Raw genomic sequence first — 17,633 nt, 5'->3', positions numbered from 1 at the left:
ACCAAAGATAAAAAGAGCAATATAAAAATATATACATATATTTTTATTTTTTTTGCAAAAATAAAACAAAGAACCAATGGCCTAAAACAGGCCTGGGCAATTATTTTGACTCGGGGGGCCAAATTTAGAGAAAAAAATGTTTCTGGGGGCCGGTATATCTATTTTTAGGAAAACTAATACAAAACCTCACACTAAAGTCTGATGTAATGCTAAAAATGTTATGACAGACCGCCTTAAAAAACGGAATGGAATTTTTATTTTTTATATGAAGGATAAAACCCTGAATATTGACAACATATGAACGTCACACCCCCTCTCAATCCACATATATTACAATCAAGCCAAATGCAACAAAAATGCAACAAACACAGCGAAATATGAACGTGAAGGGTAAAAAAACCAAAAAACATCTACAATCTGCTACATCTGATACATCACTAAGCTTTAGAAAATTCTTGTAAAAACTTCCTTCCATGTCTGTCCCTGACACCCACATTTCAGGCTAGCCGCTCTGGAAACACTCTGTGGAAACGCTCCCCACCCACACTGCTTGGTGCCTCATCTGACCTGCTGTGACGTAGATTACCATAGTAACTAGTAGGGTTGTACGGTATACGGGTATTAGTATAGTACCGCGATACTAATGAATCATATTCGGTACCATACCGCCTCTGAAAAGTACTGGTTTGCCACACCCTAAGATTTTTTGTTAAAATAAAGCCAATACCGCAATTTTTTCTGGTCCCCTTTATTTAGAAAAGTATCGAAACGTACCGGAAAGTATCAAAATAATATTGGTATCAGGACAACAGTTGTCACTAAAATATCATGCAAAAGTGCAAATTCCAACCATTGAAATATGTTGTATAGTTCAAGTCGTATGGTAATTAGAAAACATGACTGCACATCATAATGGCAGCTACACTTTACATCTTAAAGATCTAAAAAAAATATTTGGGAATGTCCGGCGGGCCAGATTGAAAAGCTTAACATGTGTATTAATTTGCCCAGGTCTGGCATAAATATCTCCTCTATAACCCCTCTGCCACCGTGAAGCGGTGGAAGAGGGGTTAGTGCATCTGCCTCACAATACAAAGGTCCCGAGTAGTCTTGGGTTCAATCCCGGGCTCGGGATCTTTCTGTGTGGAGTTTGAATGTTTTCCCCGTGACTGCGTGGGTTCCCTCCGGGTACTCCGGCTTCCTCCCACTTCCAAAGACATGCACCTGGGGATAAATTGATTGGCAACACTAAATGGTCCCTAGTGTGTGAATGTTGTCTGTCTATCTGTGTTGGCCCTGCGATGAGGTGGCGACTTGTCCAGGGTGTACCCCGCCTTCTGCCCGATTGTAGCTGAGATAGGCTCCAGCGCCCCCCGCGACCCCAAAGGGAATAAGCGGTAGAAAATGGATGGATGGATGGATGGATGGCCTAAATATACACATTAGTGTACCAAAGACAAAAAATAAATGACGAAAAAGTACCATCCATCCATTTTCTACTGCTCATCCCATAATCAATAAAATAGTCAATAATCAATAAAACCAGTCATGACATTAGGTACAATCTAGAATAATCACTTTCGGCAACACTTCTCCTCCTAGTCTATTCTTAAAAGCCACTATGCTGGTGATGGATACCAGATATTGTGGAAGTGGATTAATATCCACATAGTCTTGTCCCTTCGGAAGATGTTTGCAGAAACGTGAGTGGATGACTGTGGGTGGACAACACACAGCTACAGTGAAGTGAGTGGATGACTGTGGGTGGACAACACACAGCTACAGTTAAGTGAGTGGATGACTGTGGGTGGACAACACACAGCTACAGTTAAGCAAGGCCATGGCCGAAAGTGAAACCTGGAGATAATGATGTCTTCCCGGTTGCTGCATATTGAGCAACTTGTACAAATATGAGCTTTAAAAAGAAAAAAGAAAAAGTCCAAATAAGGGAACTTCCCTTTTTAATGGCTGTTTTATATAAACACAAATGTCCTGACTGAATAATCAGCAGGATGACACACAGGACTATCCTACATTGCTCAATTTGCCCTCAAGTCCATTGATCCAAGCAACCATAATGGTCACAGTGCTGTAGGATATACAAACCCCGTTTCCATATGAGTTGGGAAATTGTGTTAGATGTAAATATAAACGGAATACAATGATTTGCAAATCATTTCCAACCCATATTCAGTTGAATGCACTACAAAGACAACATATTTGATGTTCAAACTCATAAACTTTATTTATTTTTTGCAAATAATAATTAACTTAGAATTTCATGGCTGCAACATGTGCCAAAGTAATTGGGAAAGGGCATGTTCATCACTGTGTTACATGGCCTTTCCTTTTAACAACACTCAGTAAAGGTTTGGGAACTGAGGAGACACATTTTTGAAGCTTCTCAGGTGGAATTCTTTCCCATTCTTTCCCATGCAGCCCTAACTCTTCCGGGCTGCAATATACACCCCCGCTACCACCAAACCCCGCCCCCCCTACCCCGCCCACCTCAACCGACGCATTGCATTTACATGTGTGTGCGTGCTGAAGTCGCACATATTTTGTGATCGAGCCGGCACGTTGTTGGAAAAGCAGACGTGACGACAGCTCGTGGAGGACAATAAACGCAGTGCCTTTAAAGCACGCCCCCAAGACTGTGGTCCGGGTGGACTACGACGTATAATGACTGATGAACAACTTCGTTCGATAATGAAGGTTGCCTCAGCTCAAAGCCTGAGCCCCGACATTAATGAACTAGCATCCAAGAAAAGATGTCAGGTATCTGGCTTGGGCACATCAGATTAGATCAGTGTGTTGCAAACTGAGCAGTTTAAAGTCCTGAATGGTTGGTTTATTCATTGTTATTTTATTTTCTAATTTATTAGCCTGTGGAAGAAGTTAATGTTGATATTTACCTCAGAAGGCTGCAAATAGTGTCATGTCTGTATTATCATGTTTTGTTTTAAGTCATGTTTTGTTTAGTTTCTGTCTTTTCACTCCCTTGTCTGGTCACCATAGCAACCATTAGTTTTCACCTGTCACGTCACGCACCTGTTTCACGTTTTGAGTCACGCACCTGCTTTCACTAATCATGTCCATAGTATTTAAGTTCATTCATTTTCTGTTGTTCGGCCTGACGACCTCACCCCATATATGCTTCTGCACACCCTTATGATTCTTGCTGCTCTTTTTTCATGCCGGTTCCATGCCAAGTAAGTTTTTGTTTATCAAGCCACAGTTTATGTTTTGTTTAATTGTTCATAGTTTCCGCCACTGTGCGTGCTTTTCATTTGTATTTTTTGCTATAGTCTTTTGGTTTCATAGTTTATTCTCCGCCACTGTGCGCGCTTTGGTTTGATCCTTTTTTGTAGTTCTAGTGTTTCAATAAATCATGTACCTTCATTCCCGTCTCGCCCGTGCCAACTTTCCGTTGCATCCCGGAAAAGCAAACTCTCAAGATCAAGTCTTGACAAATAGAAATGAGGCATTAGATTTTTATTTAAATTGTATTTGATATGCCATTGATATTTTTTTATTATTATTATTATTATTTGAAACTGGATTTTGCATGTCACTATAAAGTTATATAATCTTTGCTTGTTCAATATTCAATGCAAAACTTGTTTGGGTCCCTATTAAAAGGTTAATTTGTTCAACCTTGGCCCGCGGCTTTGTTCAGTTTTACATTTTGGCCCACTCTGTATTTGAGTTTGACAACCCTGCTTTAAAATAATCCCAAACCATAGACATGGTGTCGTTAGTCAGTGACCGAGCGAGCTCGCTTGTTAGCCACGGCTACAGCACCGGCAACAACACACTCCTGCAACTCCTGTGTTGTGTGTGGGAGAGGGGAGGGGCTGCTGACTGGGAGACGCAACTGCTCTGTACTTCTCCCTACGTCCGTGTACCGCTCCGTACAGCGGCGTTTTAAAAAGTCATTCATTTGACTTTTTGAAACCGATACAGATAATTTTTGATATTACATTTTAAAGCATCTCTAGTTTTAAATGTAGAAAAAACATTATATGACACTTTTAACTGATGAGTAACACTGCAAAAAACAGACCGTATCCGTAATTCTTTCTGCTCCACCTCCACAGACCCCTCTTCACCTGGCAGTGATAACCCGGCAGGTGCACATGGTGGATGCTCTGCTGAGGGCCGGGGCGGACCCTTCCGCTTTGGACCGCAACGGCCAGACGGCGCTGCACCTTTGCTGCGAGTACAACCACGGAGACTGTCTGTCTGTGCTGCTCTCGCTGCCCGCGTCCTCCACGTGCCTGGAGATCAAGAACTACGAAGGTCAGGACATGTTTGCCCCACTTGACGGGGGTTCAACTGTATGCTCACATTTGAACTTCCCCCACCAGGTCTGAGTCCCCTCCATCTGGCCGTCATCCATAACCACCCACATTTGTCCACTATGCTGCTGGGAGCAGGCGCTGACATCAACACAATGGTCAGTCACTGGCTCGCCATACATTTCACCTACACTTCACCTTTCCCTGCGTCTGATGGCTTTTCCCACCTGCCTTTATTAGGACATCAAAAGCGGCAAGAGTCCTCTTGTTGTAGCGGTGGAGAGCAACAATGCACAGATGGTCCACTTCCTCATTGAGGTAATGAGATGTGTGCAAAAAATCGTGACTCAGTTCTAATAATAATATTTTCTGTCTTCTTATCTTCAAGCTTATGCTACAAGTCAGAATAAGCAAGCACAAACAAATAATGGGCCTTAAAGGGGAACATTATCACAATTTCAGAAGGGTTAAAACCATTAAAAATCAGTTCCCAGTGGCTTATTTTATTTTTCGAGTTTTTTTTCAAACTTTTACCCATCACGCAATATCCCTAAAAAAAGCTTCAAAGTGCCTGATTTTAACCATCGTTATATACACCCGTCCATTTTCCTGTGACGTCACATAGTGATGCCAACACAAACAAACATGGCGGAAAGAACAGCAAGCTATAGCGACATTAGCTCGGATTCAGACTCGGATTTCAGCGGCTTAACACTGTCTGATAAGATAATTACTAACAACTATGAACTAGGTTTACAGCATATGAAATACATTTGGCAACAACATGCACTTTGAGAGTGCAGACAGCCCATTTCAGGCGCGCTAAGAACATATATTTTTCCACGATTTCAGCACTCAGGTTAACCATACCTAAATAGACACAAAATACTGCATTACACAAGACTACCCCAATGTACTCGAATGATTGAAAAAAATAAATGTTTTTAAGCTAAATTATTTTTAAACACAGTTTATGTATAATAATTTACGTAAAACCGCGAGTAATGAATAAAGTTGTCATCAATTAATATATTCTGTAGACATACCCTCATCCGCTCTCTTTTCCTGAAAGCTGATCTGTCCAGTTTTGGAGTTGATGTCAGCAGGCCAGGGAAGCTAGGGTGGATATTCTTCTCTTGATCATCTTCGGTGGCATAAGGGACGGTGTGAGCCAAGACATCCAGGGGGTTTAGCTCGCTCGTCTGCGGGAACAAACTGCCGCCATTGCTTGCCGTGCTAGCGAGGTCCTTTGTCCCTGAATTGCTCACACACTCCGGCAGATTCAATGGGGGTCTGGCGGCAGATTTCTTTGACTTTATGGTTGGAAATGCATCTGCTTTGAGTGTCGCAGGATATCCACACATTCTTGCCATCTCTGTCGTAGCATAGCTTTCGTCGGTAAAGTGTGCGGAACAAACGACTGACCATTTCGTCGGCTTTTCCACACCCTCGTATTTTGAACAAATTTCGTCCAATTTCTTGCCACTTTGGCATCTTTGGGCCACTGGTGCAACTTGAATCCGTCCCTGTTTGTGTTGTTACACCCTCCGACAACACACCCACGAAAGTGAGAAAATGGCGGATTGCTTCCCGATGTGACGTCACAACGTGACGTCATCGCTCCGAGAGCGAATAATAGAAAGGCGTTTCATTCGCCAAAATTCACCCATTTAGAGTTCGGAAATCAGTTAAAAAAAATATGGTCTTTTTTCTGCAACATCAAGGTATATATTGACGCTTACATAGGTCTGCTGATAATGTTCCCCTTTAAAACTGCATATATTAAATCTAAATAACATATGTAAAATAGGAAATGTTATACTTATACACCAGTGTTTTTCAACCAGTGTGCCGTGGGAGATTATCTAATTTCACCTATTTGGGTTAAACATATTATTTGCAAAGCAGTAATTATAGTCTGCAAATGATGTGTTGTTGTTGAGCGTCGGTGCTGTCTAGAGCTCGGCAGAGTAACCGTGTAATACTCTTCCATATCAGTTGTCAGGTTCAAACACTGATGACATCTATTAATCAGACAAGAAGCAAGGAATCATGCAGAGACAGAGTTCAATTTAGTTCATGAGGAGAACGCATGGAGCTGCACACTCAGTCACAGTCTCGCCCTACGCTCTAATGTTCAGCTCCTGCGTCCCTCTATTTATTCAGGAGTTCCACAGTCAACAATACTAAGGCCGCCTCTTAAAGGAGTGGTCACATATATTATGCAATGCAGGTCCAGGACGCACGATACGTGACGGAATGTGCTGGGGGCCTTGTGATTTCGCCTTGTCCCCCTTCGTCTGCGTGTTGTCATCTTATCTTCGTTGAGGTCCTTGAAGTCTCTGCTTCGTCTGCGTGCTGTCATCTTATCTTCGTTGAGGTTGTTGAAGTCCTTGGCTGTTAGCGGGCTAAAACAAAGATAACATCTACGGCTGAGGCCACCCCTCAGACAAGAAGTCTTTGTCCTTGCACAGATTAGAAAAGTCCAACTTGAGCACAATAGCTAAATAACTAAAGCAACGGATTTTAAGCACACTAAAGTTAGTGTGATAATATATACATCATTATTCTAACAAGTAGGTGGCAGCCAGTAGCTAATTGCTTTGTAAATGTCGGAAACAGCGGGAGGCAGCGTGCAGGTAAAAAGACTTAGACTGCCTTTTTATCGTCATTCAAATTTGAACTTTACAGTACAGATAAGAATTAAATTTCGTTACATAAGCTCATAGTAGTGCAGGATAAAAAAGCAATAAGGTGCATGTATAAATAAATAAATAGGTTACTGTACAGGTAAATATATTGCACTTTTTCCCATGCGTCCACGTTTATGGATGTATGTTATATTGTATATAAAAAGGTGTCTAATGCTTAAACCAAAAATAAACAAAAGGTGAGTGCCCTTAAGAAAAAGCATTAAAGCTTAGGGAAGGCTATGCAGAACGAAACTAAAACTGAACTGGCTACAAAGTAAACAAAAACAGAATGCTGGACGACAGCAAAGACTTACTGTGGAGCAAAGACATCCGAACTTGACATGGCAATAAACAATGTCCCCGCAAACGAGGATAAAAACAACTGAAATATTCTTGATTGCTAAAACAAAGTAGACGCGGGAAATATCGCTCAAAGGAAGACGGGAAACTGCTACAGGAAAACACCAAAAAAAGCCACCAAAATAGGAGCGCAAGACAAGAACTAAAACACTACACACAGGAAAACAGCAAAAAACTCTAAATAAGTCAGGGTGTGATGTGACAGGTGGTGACAGTACACCTACTTTGAGACAAGAGCTATAGTGATGCAATTGCCATAACACATTTCAAATATTGATTTTTTTTACAAATTCTTTTTGAATGTAATCACCCCTCTGTATTACCTATAAAACACATATTTAGAAAGGAAAATCCCACATGAAGTTAATTATTTTAATTACAGCTGCATCTGCTGGATTTAGTGGGTCACTGCCCCTTACTTTGTCACTATGAAAGTTGACCGGAAAATACTACACTTTTATCCAGATCTGCACCAAAATCTAACCCGACTAAAGATTTTTTTTTAAAACAGCAATGTGGATTAGAAAAGTATTTTATCACTGGCAAAGCTTAACCTATTTGTACTATAACAATCTACAAGGTTAATGTAGGTTGCTTCTCTTTCTTTCTGCATTCTTTTGTATCTCTAGTTATCATGACGTATATGTATTGTTGCATTTGAACAACTGTATTGTTGATAATAGAGGTCAATTATTGGTATTGTTCATTATCAATAGCGCTATTTCTATTGGTATTTGCATTGATCCATTTGTAGTGTAATAATGCTCATTGTCATTTCTGTATTATTTATTTCGCTAACTGCTTCATATTTGTACATATCGTATTTGCTGATGTTACTCTATTGTTGTTGTTATTGTTGTGTTTGTCTCTCTGTCTAATCCCCCTCTTGTCCCCACAATTTCCCCCTCTGTCTTCCTTTTTTTCTCTTTCTATCCCCTCCTGCTCCGGCCCGGCTGCACCAGATGATAATATAAATACATTTAATAAAGTCAAATAGAAATAAGGCAACAAGAGAAGTATCCCACACAGCCGATACGGGCATCTACATCAACTATATGATTTGCCTGAGAAACTGGACAGGAGAAAAAAAAGAAAAGTAGTTTATTAAAAAGATGTAAAAACAGCACCGTCTGCTGGATATAGTGGGGCACTGCTACCCTTTGGCCCTTGTCCACTGTTTCCTACATCCAGTGCAATGTCTGAGCCCCCTTTTGCTCCGTTTGCCTCCCGCAGAGCGGCTGTGATGTCAACAGGCCGTCGTACAGCGGCAACACGGCCCTGCACAGCGCCTGCGGCCGGGGCCGGGCGGACATGGTGCACCTGCTGCTGAAGAACGGGGCCGACAGCAGCCTCAAGAACTACTACAACGACACGCCGGTGATGGTGGCCAAGAACAAGAAGGTAGGGGAAGGAGCTTGATCATCTCATCAATGGTTATCATCTGTCCTTTTATCTGCATGAAGGGTGAAAGACGACACCTGTCAATCACAGGAATGACGCATAAAAAAATGAAATGCAAATAGTGTAGATGAGTTTATGTCGCCATCTTGCAGCCACACATAAATGGTGCAGCATAATGTATGGCTTGCAAGCGCCAATTTTACAAAAGCCAAAAGCAGTGAAGTTGTCACGTTGTGTAAATGGTAAATAAAAACAGAATACAATGATTTGCAAATCATTTTTAACTTATATTCAATTGAATAGACTGCAAAGACAAGATAGTTCATGTTCCAACTGGAAACTTTATTTTTTGCAAATATTAGCTCATTTGGAATGTTTCCAAAAAGCTGGCACAAGTGGCAAAAAAGACTGAGAAAGTTGAGGAATGCTCATCAAAGACTTATTTGGAACATCCCACAGGTGAACAGGCTAATTGGGAACAGGTGGGTGCCATGGTTGGGTATAAAAGCAGCTTCCATGAAATGCTCAGTCATTCACAAACAAGGACGGGGCGAGGGTCACCACTTTGTCAACAAATGCCTGAGCAAATTGTTTAAGAATAACATTTCTCAACCAGCTATTGCAAGGAATTTAGGGATTTCACCTTCTAAGGTCTGTAATATCATCAAAAGGTTCAGAGAATCTGGAGAAATCACTGCACGTAAGCAGCAAGGCTGAAAACCAACATTGAATGCCCGTGACCTACGATCCCTAAGGCGGAACTGCATCAAAAAGCGACATCAGTGTGTAAAGGATATCACCACATGGGCTCAGGAACACTTCAGAAAACTACTGTCAGTAACTACAGTTTGTGGCTACATCTGCAATTGCAAGTTAAAACTCTACTATGCAAAGCGACAGCCATTTATCAACAACACCCAGAAACGCCGCCGGCTTCGCTGGGCCTGAGCTCATCTAAGATGGACTGATGCAAAGTGGAAAAGTGTTCTGTGGTCTGACGAGTCCACATTTCAAATTGTTTTTGGGAACTGTGGACGTTGTGTCCTCCCAACCAAAGAGGAAAAGAACCTTCCGGATTGCTATAGGCGCAAAGTTCAAAAGCCAGCATCTGTGATGGTATGGGGGTGTATTAATATGGGTAACTTACACATCTGTGAAGGCACCATTAATGCTGAAAGGTACATACAGCTTTTGGAGCAACATATGTTGCCATCCAAGCAACGTTACCATGGACGCCCCTGCTTATTTCAGCAAGACAATGCCAAGCTACGTGTTACATCAACGTGGCTTCATAGTAAAAGAGTGCGGGTACTAGACTGGCCTGCCTGTAGTCCAGACCTGTCTCCCATTGAAAATGTGAAGCCTAAAATAGCACAACGGAGACCCCCGGACTGTTGAACAACTTAAGCTGTACATCAAGCAAGAATGGGAAAGAATTCCACCTGAGAAGCTTCAAAAATGTGTCTCCTCAGTTCCCAAACCTTTACTGAGTGTTGTTAAAAGGAAAGGCCATGTAACACAGTGGTAAAAATGCCCCTGTGCCGACTTTTTTGCCCTGTGTTGCTGCCATTAAATTCTAAGTCAATGATTATTTGCAAAAAAAAAAAGATGTTTCTCAGTTCAAATATTAAATATCATGTCTTTGAAAAGGATTTGCAAATCATTATATTCTGCTTTTCTTTACGAATGACACAACGTTCCATCTTCACTGGTTTTGGTTTTTGTAGTTCTGTGCTGATGATATTTTTTTTACTTTATATTTCCTTTGCAGATAGCGGATATTCTACGAGGGAGGGGGTCAAGGTTGATAAGACTTCAAGAGCAACCCATTAGCACGTCGCCACATAGGAGCAATGGCACACAAAATTGTAAGCGTATACTGAACATGAGACATTTTATTAGGCCCATGTCATCCGTTATAATGCTTTATTTTTTAAATCTGTCATCTGACCTGGAAACACAACATGACTAGACTAGAATTCCTTTTTATTGTCATTCAGATTTGAACTTTAAAGCACAGATAAGAAGGAAATGTCGTTACATAAGCTCATGGTAGTGCAGAATAAAAAAGCAATAAGGTGCATATATAAATAAATAAATAAATATAAATATTATATATAAAAAAAGATAAATATATATAAATAAATAAATAGATTACTGTACAGATAAATATATTGCACTGGATGTATGTTATATTGTCTTTTTTATTCTAGCGAGTTAATCCATTTTGGGGGGAGTTGAGGGGATCATTTAATTATGATGCGTTCAAGAGTCTTACGGCTTGAAGGAAGAAGCTGTTACAGAACCTGGAGGTTCTGCTTCGGAGGCTGCAGAACCACCAAGAACGCGAGGCAGAGGACGCAAAACAAAAAACTACACTCATGTTACCACAGTTTTGACTCAGATTGGAGCTTTTCTGACCACTGATCATGACCACAGCTATAGGATAGCTTGCTAAAATCAGCGTTCTGATCTCCGCCCGGAGGCAGGCACGGACTCTATAGCAAGCAAAGTGAAGGTGCTGCAAGCTGGAGGCTAACTTGCTACAAATCGACCTCAAAGAAAGCTATACAGCGATCCGGCCATGAAGAGTTTGGACATATTTTAATCGTTTCTAATCACACAAAGTGATCTCTGAGACCGGCGCAAGGTATGACAATTGTAGGAATGAACAAGTTAGAAGTGCCGCTAGTCGCCAACAGCTTTTAGTTGGCTGCTTAGCAACCACGAGGCGCAGTCAAAGGAACAATCCCGCTTTCCAACAGGAAATCCAAAATGGCACTGCTGAAACAGGGAAAGATGCTAAAGGGTACAAATGTGTTGGTGAACGAGCACCTCACTGAACGCAATGTGACATTGACAAGCAAGCATACGACTTGAGGAGTTTCAGTAAGTTCAGGAAACTTGGCCGACAGCAGAATCTACATCAAGCTAAACGGAGGTACAGAAGCAAGAGTACTTGTTGTCCAAGACATGAAGGATCTGAACAAATGTTAAAGCTCACAACGACAACGATAATAGAATCTGACTGAAAACAAACATCAACAGTCAACGTCAACACCAAGGGACCATTGAACAAGAGGACCTGGAAACAAAAAGGAAAATAGAAAAAGTCACACTGATTTATAAGACTGTAGATAAACTATAGACATGTTTATCTGCTTACAAAATGTTCTAAAATTATTGGAAAATTGTTAACAACCAATTGGGCAAATTCATCAAAAAAATGAAACACTCCTGCACAACCAACACAGATGTGAAGCCAACATTTCAACATCAAAGGCATCAATTAAAAAATAGGAAGAGATTACCAATGCAATAGATGGTAAATAGTGTGCAGCTGGAATGTCTATGGATCTTTGACACAATAATCATAATATCCTAATTAAAAAATCAGAACAGTATGGTATCAGTGGGCTGGTCTTGAACTGGGTAAGAAACCCCTTACAGTAACTAACAGGAAGCAATACGTGAAGCTAGGTAAACATACGTCTAAATATTTATTGTGGCGTACCCCAGGGATCAATACTGGGACCAAAATTGTTCAATCTCTTTATAAAAGACTTTTGTAAAGTTACAAAGGTAGTACTATTTGCTGACGACACAACTGTGTTTAGTTCGGGAGAGAACACACAGAAAATAATACAAATAACACAAACTAAAGAGATGGTTTTGACTAAAACAGACTATCCCTGAAACTAAAATAATGCTATTCGGTAACAGAAGAAGAGAAAGTCAAACACAAATACAAATAGACAGAGTAGACATTGAAAGGGTAAAATAAAAAAAATGTTTTGGGTGCAATAACAGACAATAAAATGAACTGGAAATCTGATTTGAACATTTTACAACATAAAGTGGCAAGAAACACGTCAATAATGAATAAAGTTATATTTTCTACTGCTCACCAGTTTTACCATATCTAAGTTACAGTGTAGAAATATGTGGAAATACCTACAAAAGTACACTTCATTCACTAACTGTGTTAAAAAAAGGTTAGTTAGAATAATACCGGTACATAACGTTGGATATCGAAAATATTCAAACCCTTTATTTGTTGAATCAAAAATGTTGAAATTCAATGATTTTGTACATTTTCTAACTGCTAAAATGATGTACAAAGCAAACCATAACCTAGTACTGTATAGTATATCAATACAGTATGTGGAATGACGTTATATCATGGACTGGATTAAGCAAGGAAGTCAAACAAAGTACCAATATGATCCAGTTTAAGAAACTGTTCAAACTCAAAGTATTCACAATGTACAAAGAAGAAGAATCCTGATAAACAAAAATGAGATAATCCCTTTCATCTCATTGTGTGAACCATAAATTACTTAACTATTCATTTATGAGAACTTTGTTTATTGTTTTATTTATACCCATCCAAGTCACGCAGCATCTCAGTGGTGAAGGGAGTGCTCGCTGATTTGCAGTTCTTCATTGGAGATGAGCCAATGCCCACGATATCCGAGCGGCCAGTCAAAAGTCTAGGAAGGTGATATGATGCAAGTCTAAGAGATAAAGACCAGGTGAAGCAGTTGTGCAATGATATCAAAAAAGGCCTACTGGCGATTGACAATACCCAACTTCCTGGGAAGCTCAAGTCCTGGTGCCTCCAGTTCGGCTTACTACCCCGGGTGATGTGGCCCCTGGCAGTCTATGAGGTGCCCATCTCAACAGTGAAGAAGCTGGAGAGAAGAGTCACCGGCTACATAAAAAAGTGTCTTGGAGTTCCTGTCTCACCACCATAGGCCTTTACGGTGACAGTATCCTCAAGTTGCCCCTTACCAGTCTTACAGAGGAGTTCAAGTGTGCCAAAACACGACTGCAATTGACCTTGAATGAATCCAAAGATCCAGCGGTTAGGGAAAATGTACCAACATTGGTTTCAGGGCGCAAGTGGACAGCAGCAAGAGCAGTTGAAGAGGCAACAGCAGCTCTCAGACATGCTGACATTGTGGGGAATGTTCAGCAAGTTAGAGGAGGCCTTGGTTTTATGTCTAGTCGCCCTACCTGGAGAAGTGCCACTGTGCCAACACGGAGGAAGATGGTGGTGGAGGAAGTACGGCGTCAGGAGGAGGCCTTGAGATGGGCCAAGGCAGTCACCCTTGGCAAACAGGGTCGGTGGACTCGGTGGGAAGGCGTTGAAAGAAAGAAGTTGAGCTGGAGGGATGTATGGGCCATGGATGCACGGAGCTTAAGCTTTGCCATCAGAGCTACCTACGATGTCCTTCCGACCCCAACCAATCTCTAGCAGTGGTTTGGCGAAGATCCATCATGCGCCCTTTGTGCTAAGCCAGCCTCCCTCCGACACATACTCACAGGTTGCAAAACCAGCCTCGCTCAGGGGCGATATACTTGGCGCCACAACCAAGTTTTGAAGAGCCTTGCTTCCACACTGGAGGTAAAACGAACCAACATCAATGCACTACCACAACCAACATCTAAGACCTCATGGAGAACTACGTTTGTCCGTGAAGGGGTCACAGTTGCCGGGCGCAACGTTAACCCGTCAGAGAGATGTCAGCTGTGTCCAGCACGCGACTGGAAGATGCTGGCAGATGTTGGCAATTAGCTGATTTTCCCCACCGAGATCGCCACTACCACTTTGAGGCCTGACCTAGTGCTCTGTTCCCCTTCCCACATTGTTGAGCTCACTGTACCCTGGGAGGAATCCATGGAGGAGGCATATGAGAGGAAATATTTGCGGTATTCCGAGCTGGCCGCGGAAGCTCAAAATCGCGGCTGGAATACTGAAGTTCGCCCTGTGGAGGTTGGGTGCAGAGGCTTCGTGGGAACCTCTACCGCAAAACTGCTGAGGGACTTGGGAGTCAGGGGTCAGTACCTGCGTACAGCCATCAAAGCCGCATCTGAAGCAGCCGAAAAGAGCAGCCGGTGGCTCTAGCTGAAGAGGAATGACCTCAATTGAGCCCCCAACTAGTGCATCAGGAGGTATGCGGTCAGGCAAAGCTGACTCAGGGAACCGGACGCCCCTCCCATGCATAGTTCCCTGATAGGTCTGCCAACAAGGTGACTTTTATGGCTAATTGGGCTTGGGTCGCAAGCTCAGGTCTGATCATCCTGTAGCTGGCCCTCTGGAGAGGGTGTATCGTGTTAAAGGCCGAAACACCCAATGACCCAGAGGAACACTGCTGATGATGCGCACCCGTACATTTGATCCGTCAGGTCTTCCATTCACGTTCACTGTTCTAGTCATTTTAATGTGTGAAGTCATTTTATGCATTTGTGTTTCGCACAAGAGGTAGAACATCTCACTCTGTGTTTTCTGGAATCTGAATATGTATTTAATAACCATTTGCTTATGTATTTATTCACAGTTGTGTTATAGGTTGAGTACAAACAAATGTGTGAAATGTGAAATTGCTATTAAACGAAAAGGGGGTAGGAATAAATAAGCTCCGTTTCCTCCTACTCCTTTTCGGTCATGCCTGGAAATATGTGATTGTAATTGTATGCATGTTTGAAATAAACTAACACCATAACCATAAATACATTTAGTATTAATGTACCAACATTTTTGTTGCTTCAAATATCCTCACTGATGTTTTTATTTGATCTTTTTTATAGTATCTTCCCCATCGCAAAGCCACAGTCGGAGTTGTTCACCCGTGACAATACAGCACGCCGCCCCCAACTCACCAAAGACTCCATCCACGATGGCATTTCCATTTCAATAGCTTGTAGTGGTCGTGCCGGGGAACCGGCAACGACCCTAAACACTGCCAATCCTGCACAAATGACGACATCTGGACTGCCCTAAATGGCCTTCAAGTTGAATGTACGAGACCAGGGGTGTCAAACTGGTTTTCATTGAGGGCCACGTCACAGTCATGGTTGCCATCAGAGGGCAACTTGTAAAAGTGATAATATATGAATTTGCCTATGCATCGGATTATTATATATATATTTTACATACACTAAAAAAAAATGTAGAAACCAAAAATGTTACTGTAAAATAGTGTTTTTTACAACATATTACTGTAAATGGAATAGCAGTACTACTGTTTTTTTTTTTTATTCTGGCAACTCAGCTGCCAGTTTTTTTTTCCCATTAAAAAAAAAAAAGTGATACCTTTTTTCCATTTACAATAATACACCGTAAAAACAACAATCGTAGACTCAAAAACTGGCAGCTCTATGGACAGAATTTTGCAATAAAAAATATGTTTAATTTACGGTAATATGCTTTACAAACCATTGTCCATTTTACCGTAAAATCTATAATTTTTACAGTGTACAATTTGATTGGTTACATGCTTTGAAATCATAAGTCCAGCAGATATTTAAGTATTTATTTTTATTTTGACAAAAAAAAAGTATGATTTTGTATAATATTAAAGGTATGTATGGAGCCCCTAAAGGGACATGGGGAAAAAAAATTTTTTTATAATATTTTATTTAAAAATTTTTTTTTTTAGACATGTATCTCGTGCGCACGAGAAACTTTCTCGTGATACATGTCTAAACTTTCTCGTGTGCACGAGAAACTTTTTATAAAGTTATAAAAATTTTTTTTAAAACAATTATAATTTTTTTTTTTTTTTTTTTTTTTAGACATGTATCCTGTAGACGAGATAGATGTCTAAAAAAAAAATAAAAAATAACATTTCCCCCATGTCCCTTTAAGGGCTCCGTAGGTATGCAATTTCGTGCAGTGCATATATTTTTTCTGTCAAAATGGAAAAAACAAACACATTTAGTAAGAAATGATAAAGTATTTTACTAAAAATAAAAATATGTTATTTCCAGGTGTTTGCGGGCCATATAAAATGATGTGGCGGACTATGATAGTGAACAGAGCATGATTTTTGTTTTCATTCCAGAAAAAAGTTGATGGACCACTGAGCTGATGATGATGTCAGACATTTTGGAAGAAAAACAAATGAAGAGATGCCATGAGGTTGATTCAGGGATTTTGCTAAACGTGTACACGCTGAATGTTTATATTCAAAGTGATGGAACTTTACTTGGCATTAGTTCTTATTTTTGTTTGTTTGAATCTGTGTGTTTGTTAAAACAATTAAATATATTTTTTATTCTATGTTTCTGTCGTGTGCCGATTTTGTCAAAAAACGTGTTTTTAGTGAGGGCCACATCGCAATTATTAGAGGGCCATTTGTAACAGTAAATATTTATGAATATGAATGTATATTAGCCTCGTTACACAATTTGCAAAGGCAATTGTGTTTGATTATATATTTTCTTACTCACAGATTGATGGAAAACTTGCTAAGAAATCGTAAGTTAAGGTGACAAGTTTGTATTTATTTTCGATAACCAAATAAAGTTGCATGCATCGATATATTGTTGCATGCATAAATATCAAAAGTTTTGAAGATACACAACGCAGTAGGGATGCTCAAAAAAATGATAAATTCACATCCAAATTGCGATTTGAATTGTTTTTTTTTTTTAATTCTAAATCTATTCATATTTGAGAATTGACTAATATATATATATATATATATATATATATATATATATATATATATATATATATATATATATTTTTTTCCAATTGTTTTAAAAGAATGCATTTTTGAATTGAAAACATAAATTATTATTATTGATATTGTTGCTTTTATACTTTTTTGGTTTTCCTTTGTTTTTATTATTGCATTTATTACATATTGTATTTTGTCTTCTCAAATGTTATTTTTGTTTGTCAAATTAAAATTGTATATTTTTTTAAATCTGTTTTTTTATGTTAACACTGCACATATGTCGCATGTCTGCAGCCAAGATGAGTTTTTGCAACCTGTATATATATATATATATATATATATATATATATATATATATATATATATATATATAAAGTTAAAGTTAAAGTACCAATGATTGTCACACA

General features: G+C 40.0%; 1 protein-coding gene across 2 annotated transcripts in view; it reads left to right on the top strand.

The window, feature by feature from the left end:
* The window catches only part of bcl3 (BCL3 transcription coactivator), an 88,278-nt gene extending 72,157 nt beyond the window's left edge, over window positions 1-16,121 (top strand). The window contains exons 7-12 of one of the 2 annotated variants that reach the window (XM_061947021.1): window positions 4,101-4,302; window positions 4,371-4,459; window positions 4,542-4,619; window positions 8,588-8,755; window positions 10,527-10,623; window positions 15,350-16,121. In XM_061947021.1, coding sequence (XP_061803005.1) covers window positions 4,101-4,302; window positions 4,371-4,459; window positions 4,542-4,619; window positions 8,588-8,755; window positions 10,527-10,623; window positions 15,350-15,459 — 744 coding nt within the window. In that variant the 3' untranslated portion in view covers window positions 15,460-16,121. The remainder of the gene's footprint in view (window positions 1-4,100; window positions 4,303-4,370; window positions 4,460-4,541; window positions 4,620-8,587; window positions 8,756-10,526; window positions 10,624-15,349) is intronic. The other variant, XM_061947028.1, reaches the window with a different exon arrangement.
* Window positions 16,122-17,633: the final 1,512 nt, after the last annotated feature.

This window comes from Nerophis lumbriciformis, linkage group LG04 (assembly GCF_033978685.3).
Source record: "Nerophis lumbriciformis linkage group LG04, RoL_Nlum_v2.1, whole genome shotgun sequence".
Lineage (NCBI taxonomy): Eukaryota > Metazoa > Chordata > Actinopteri > Syngnathiformes > Syngnathidae > Nerophis > Nerophis lumbriciformis.
The sequence above is the reverse complement of the archived record's forward strand: the minus strand, read 5'-3'. Positions and strand labels throughout refer to the sequence as shown.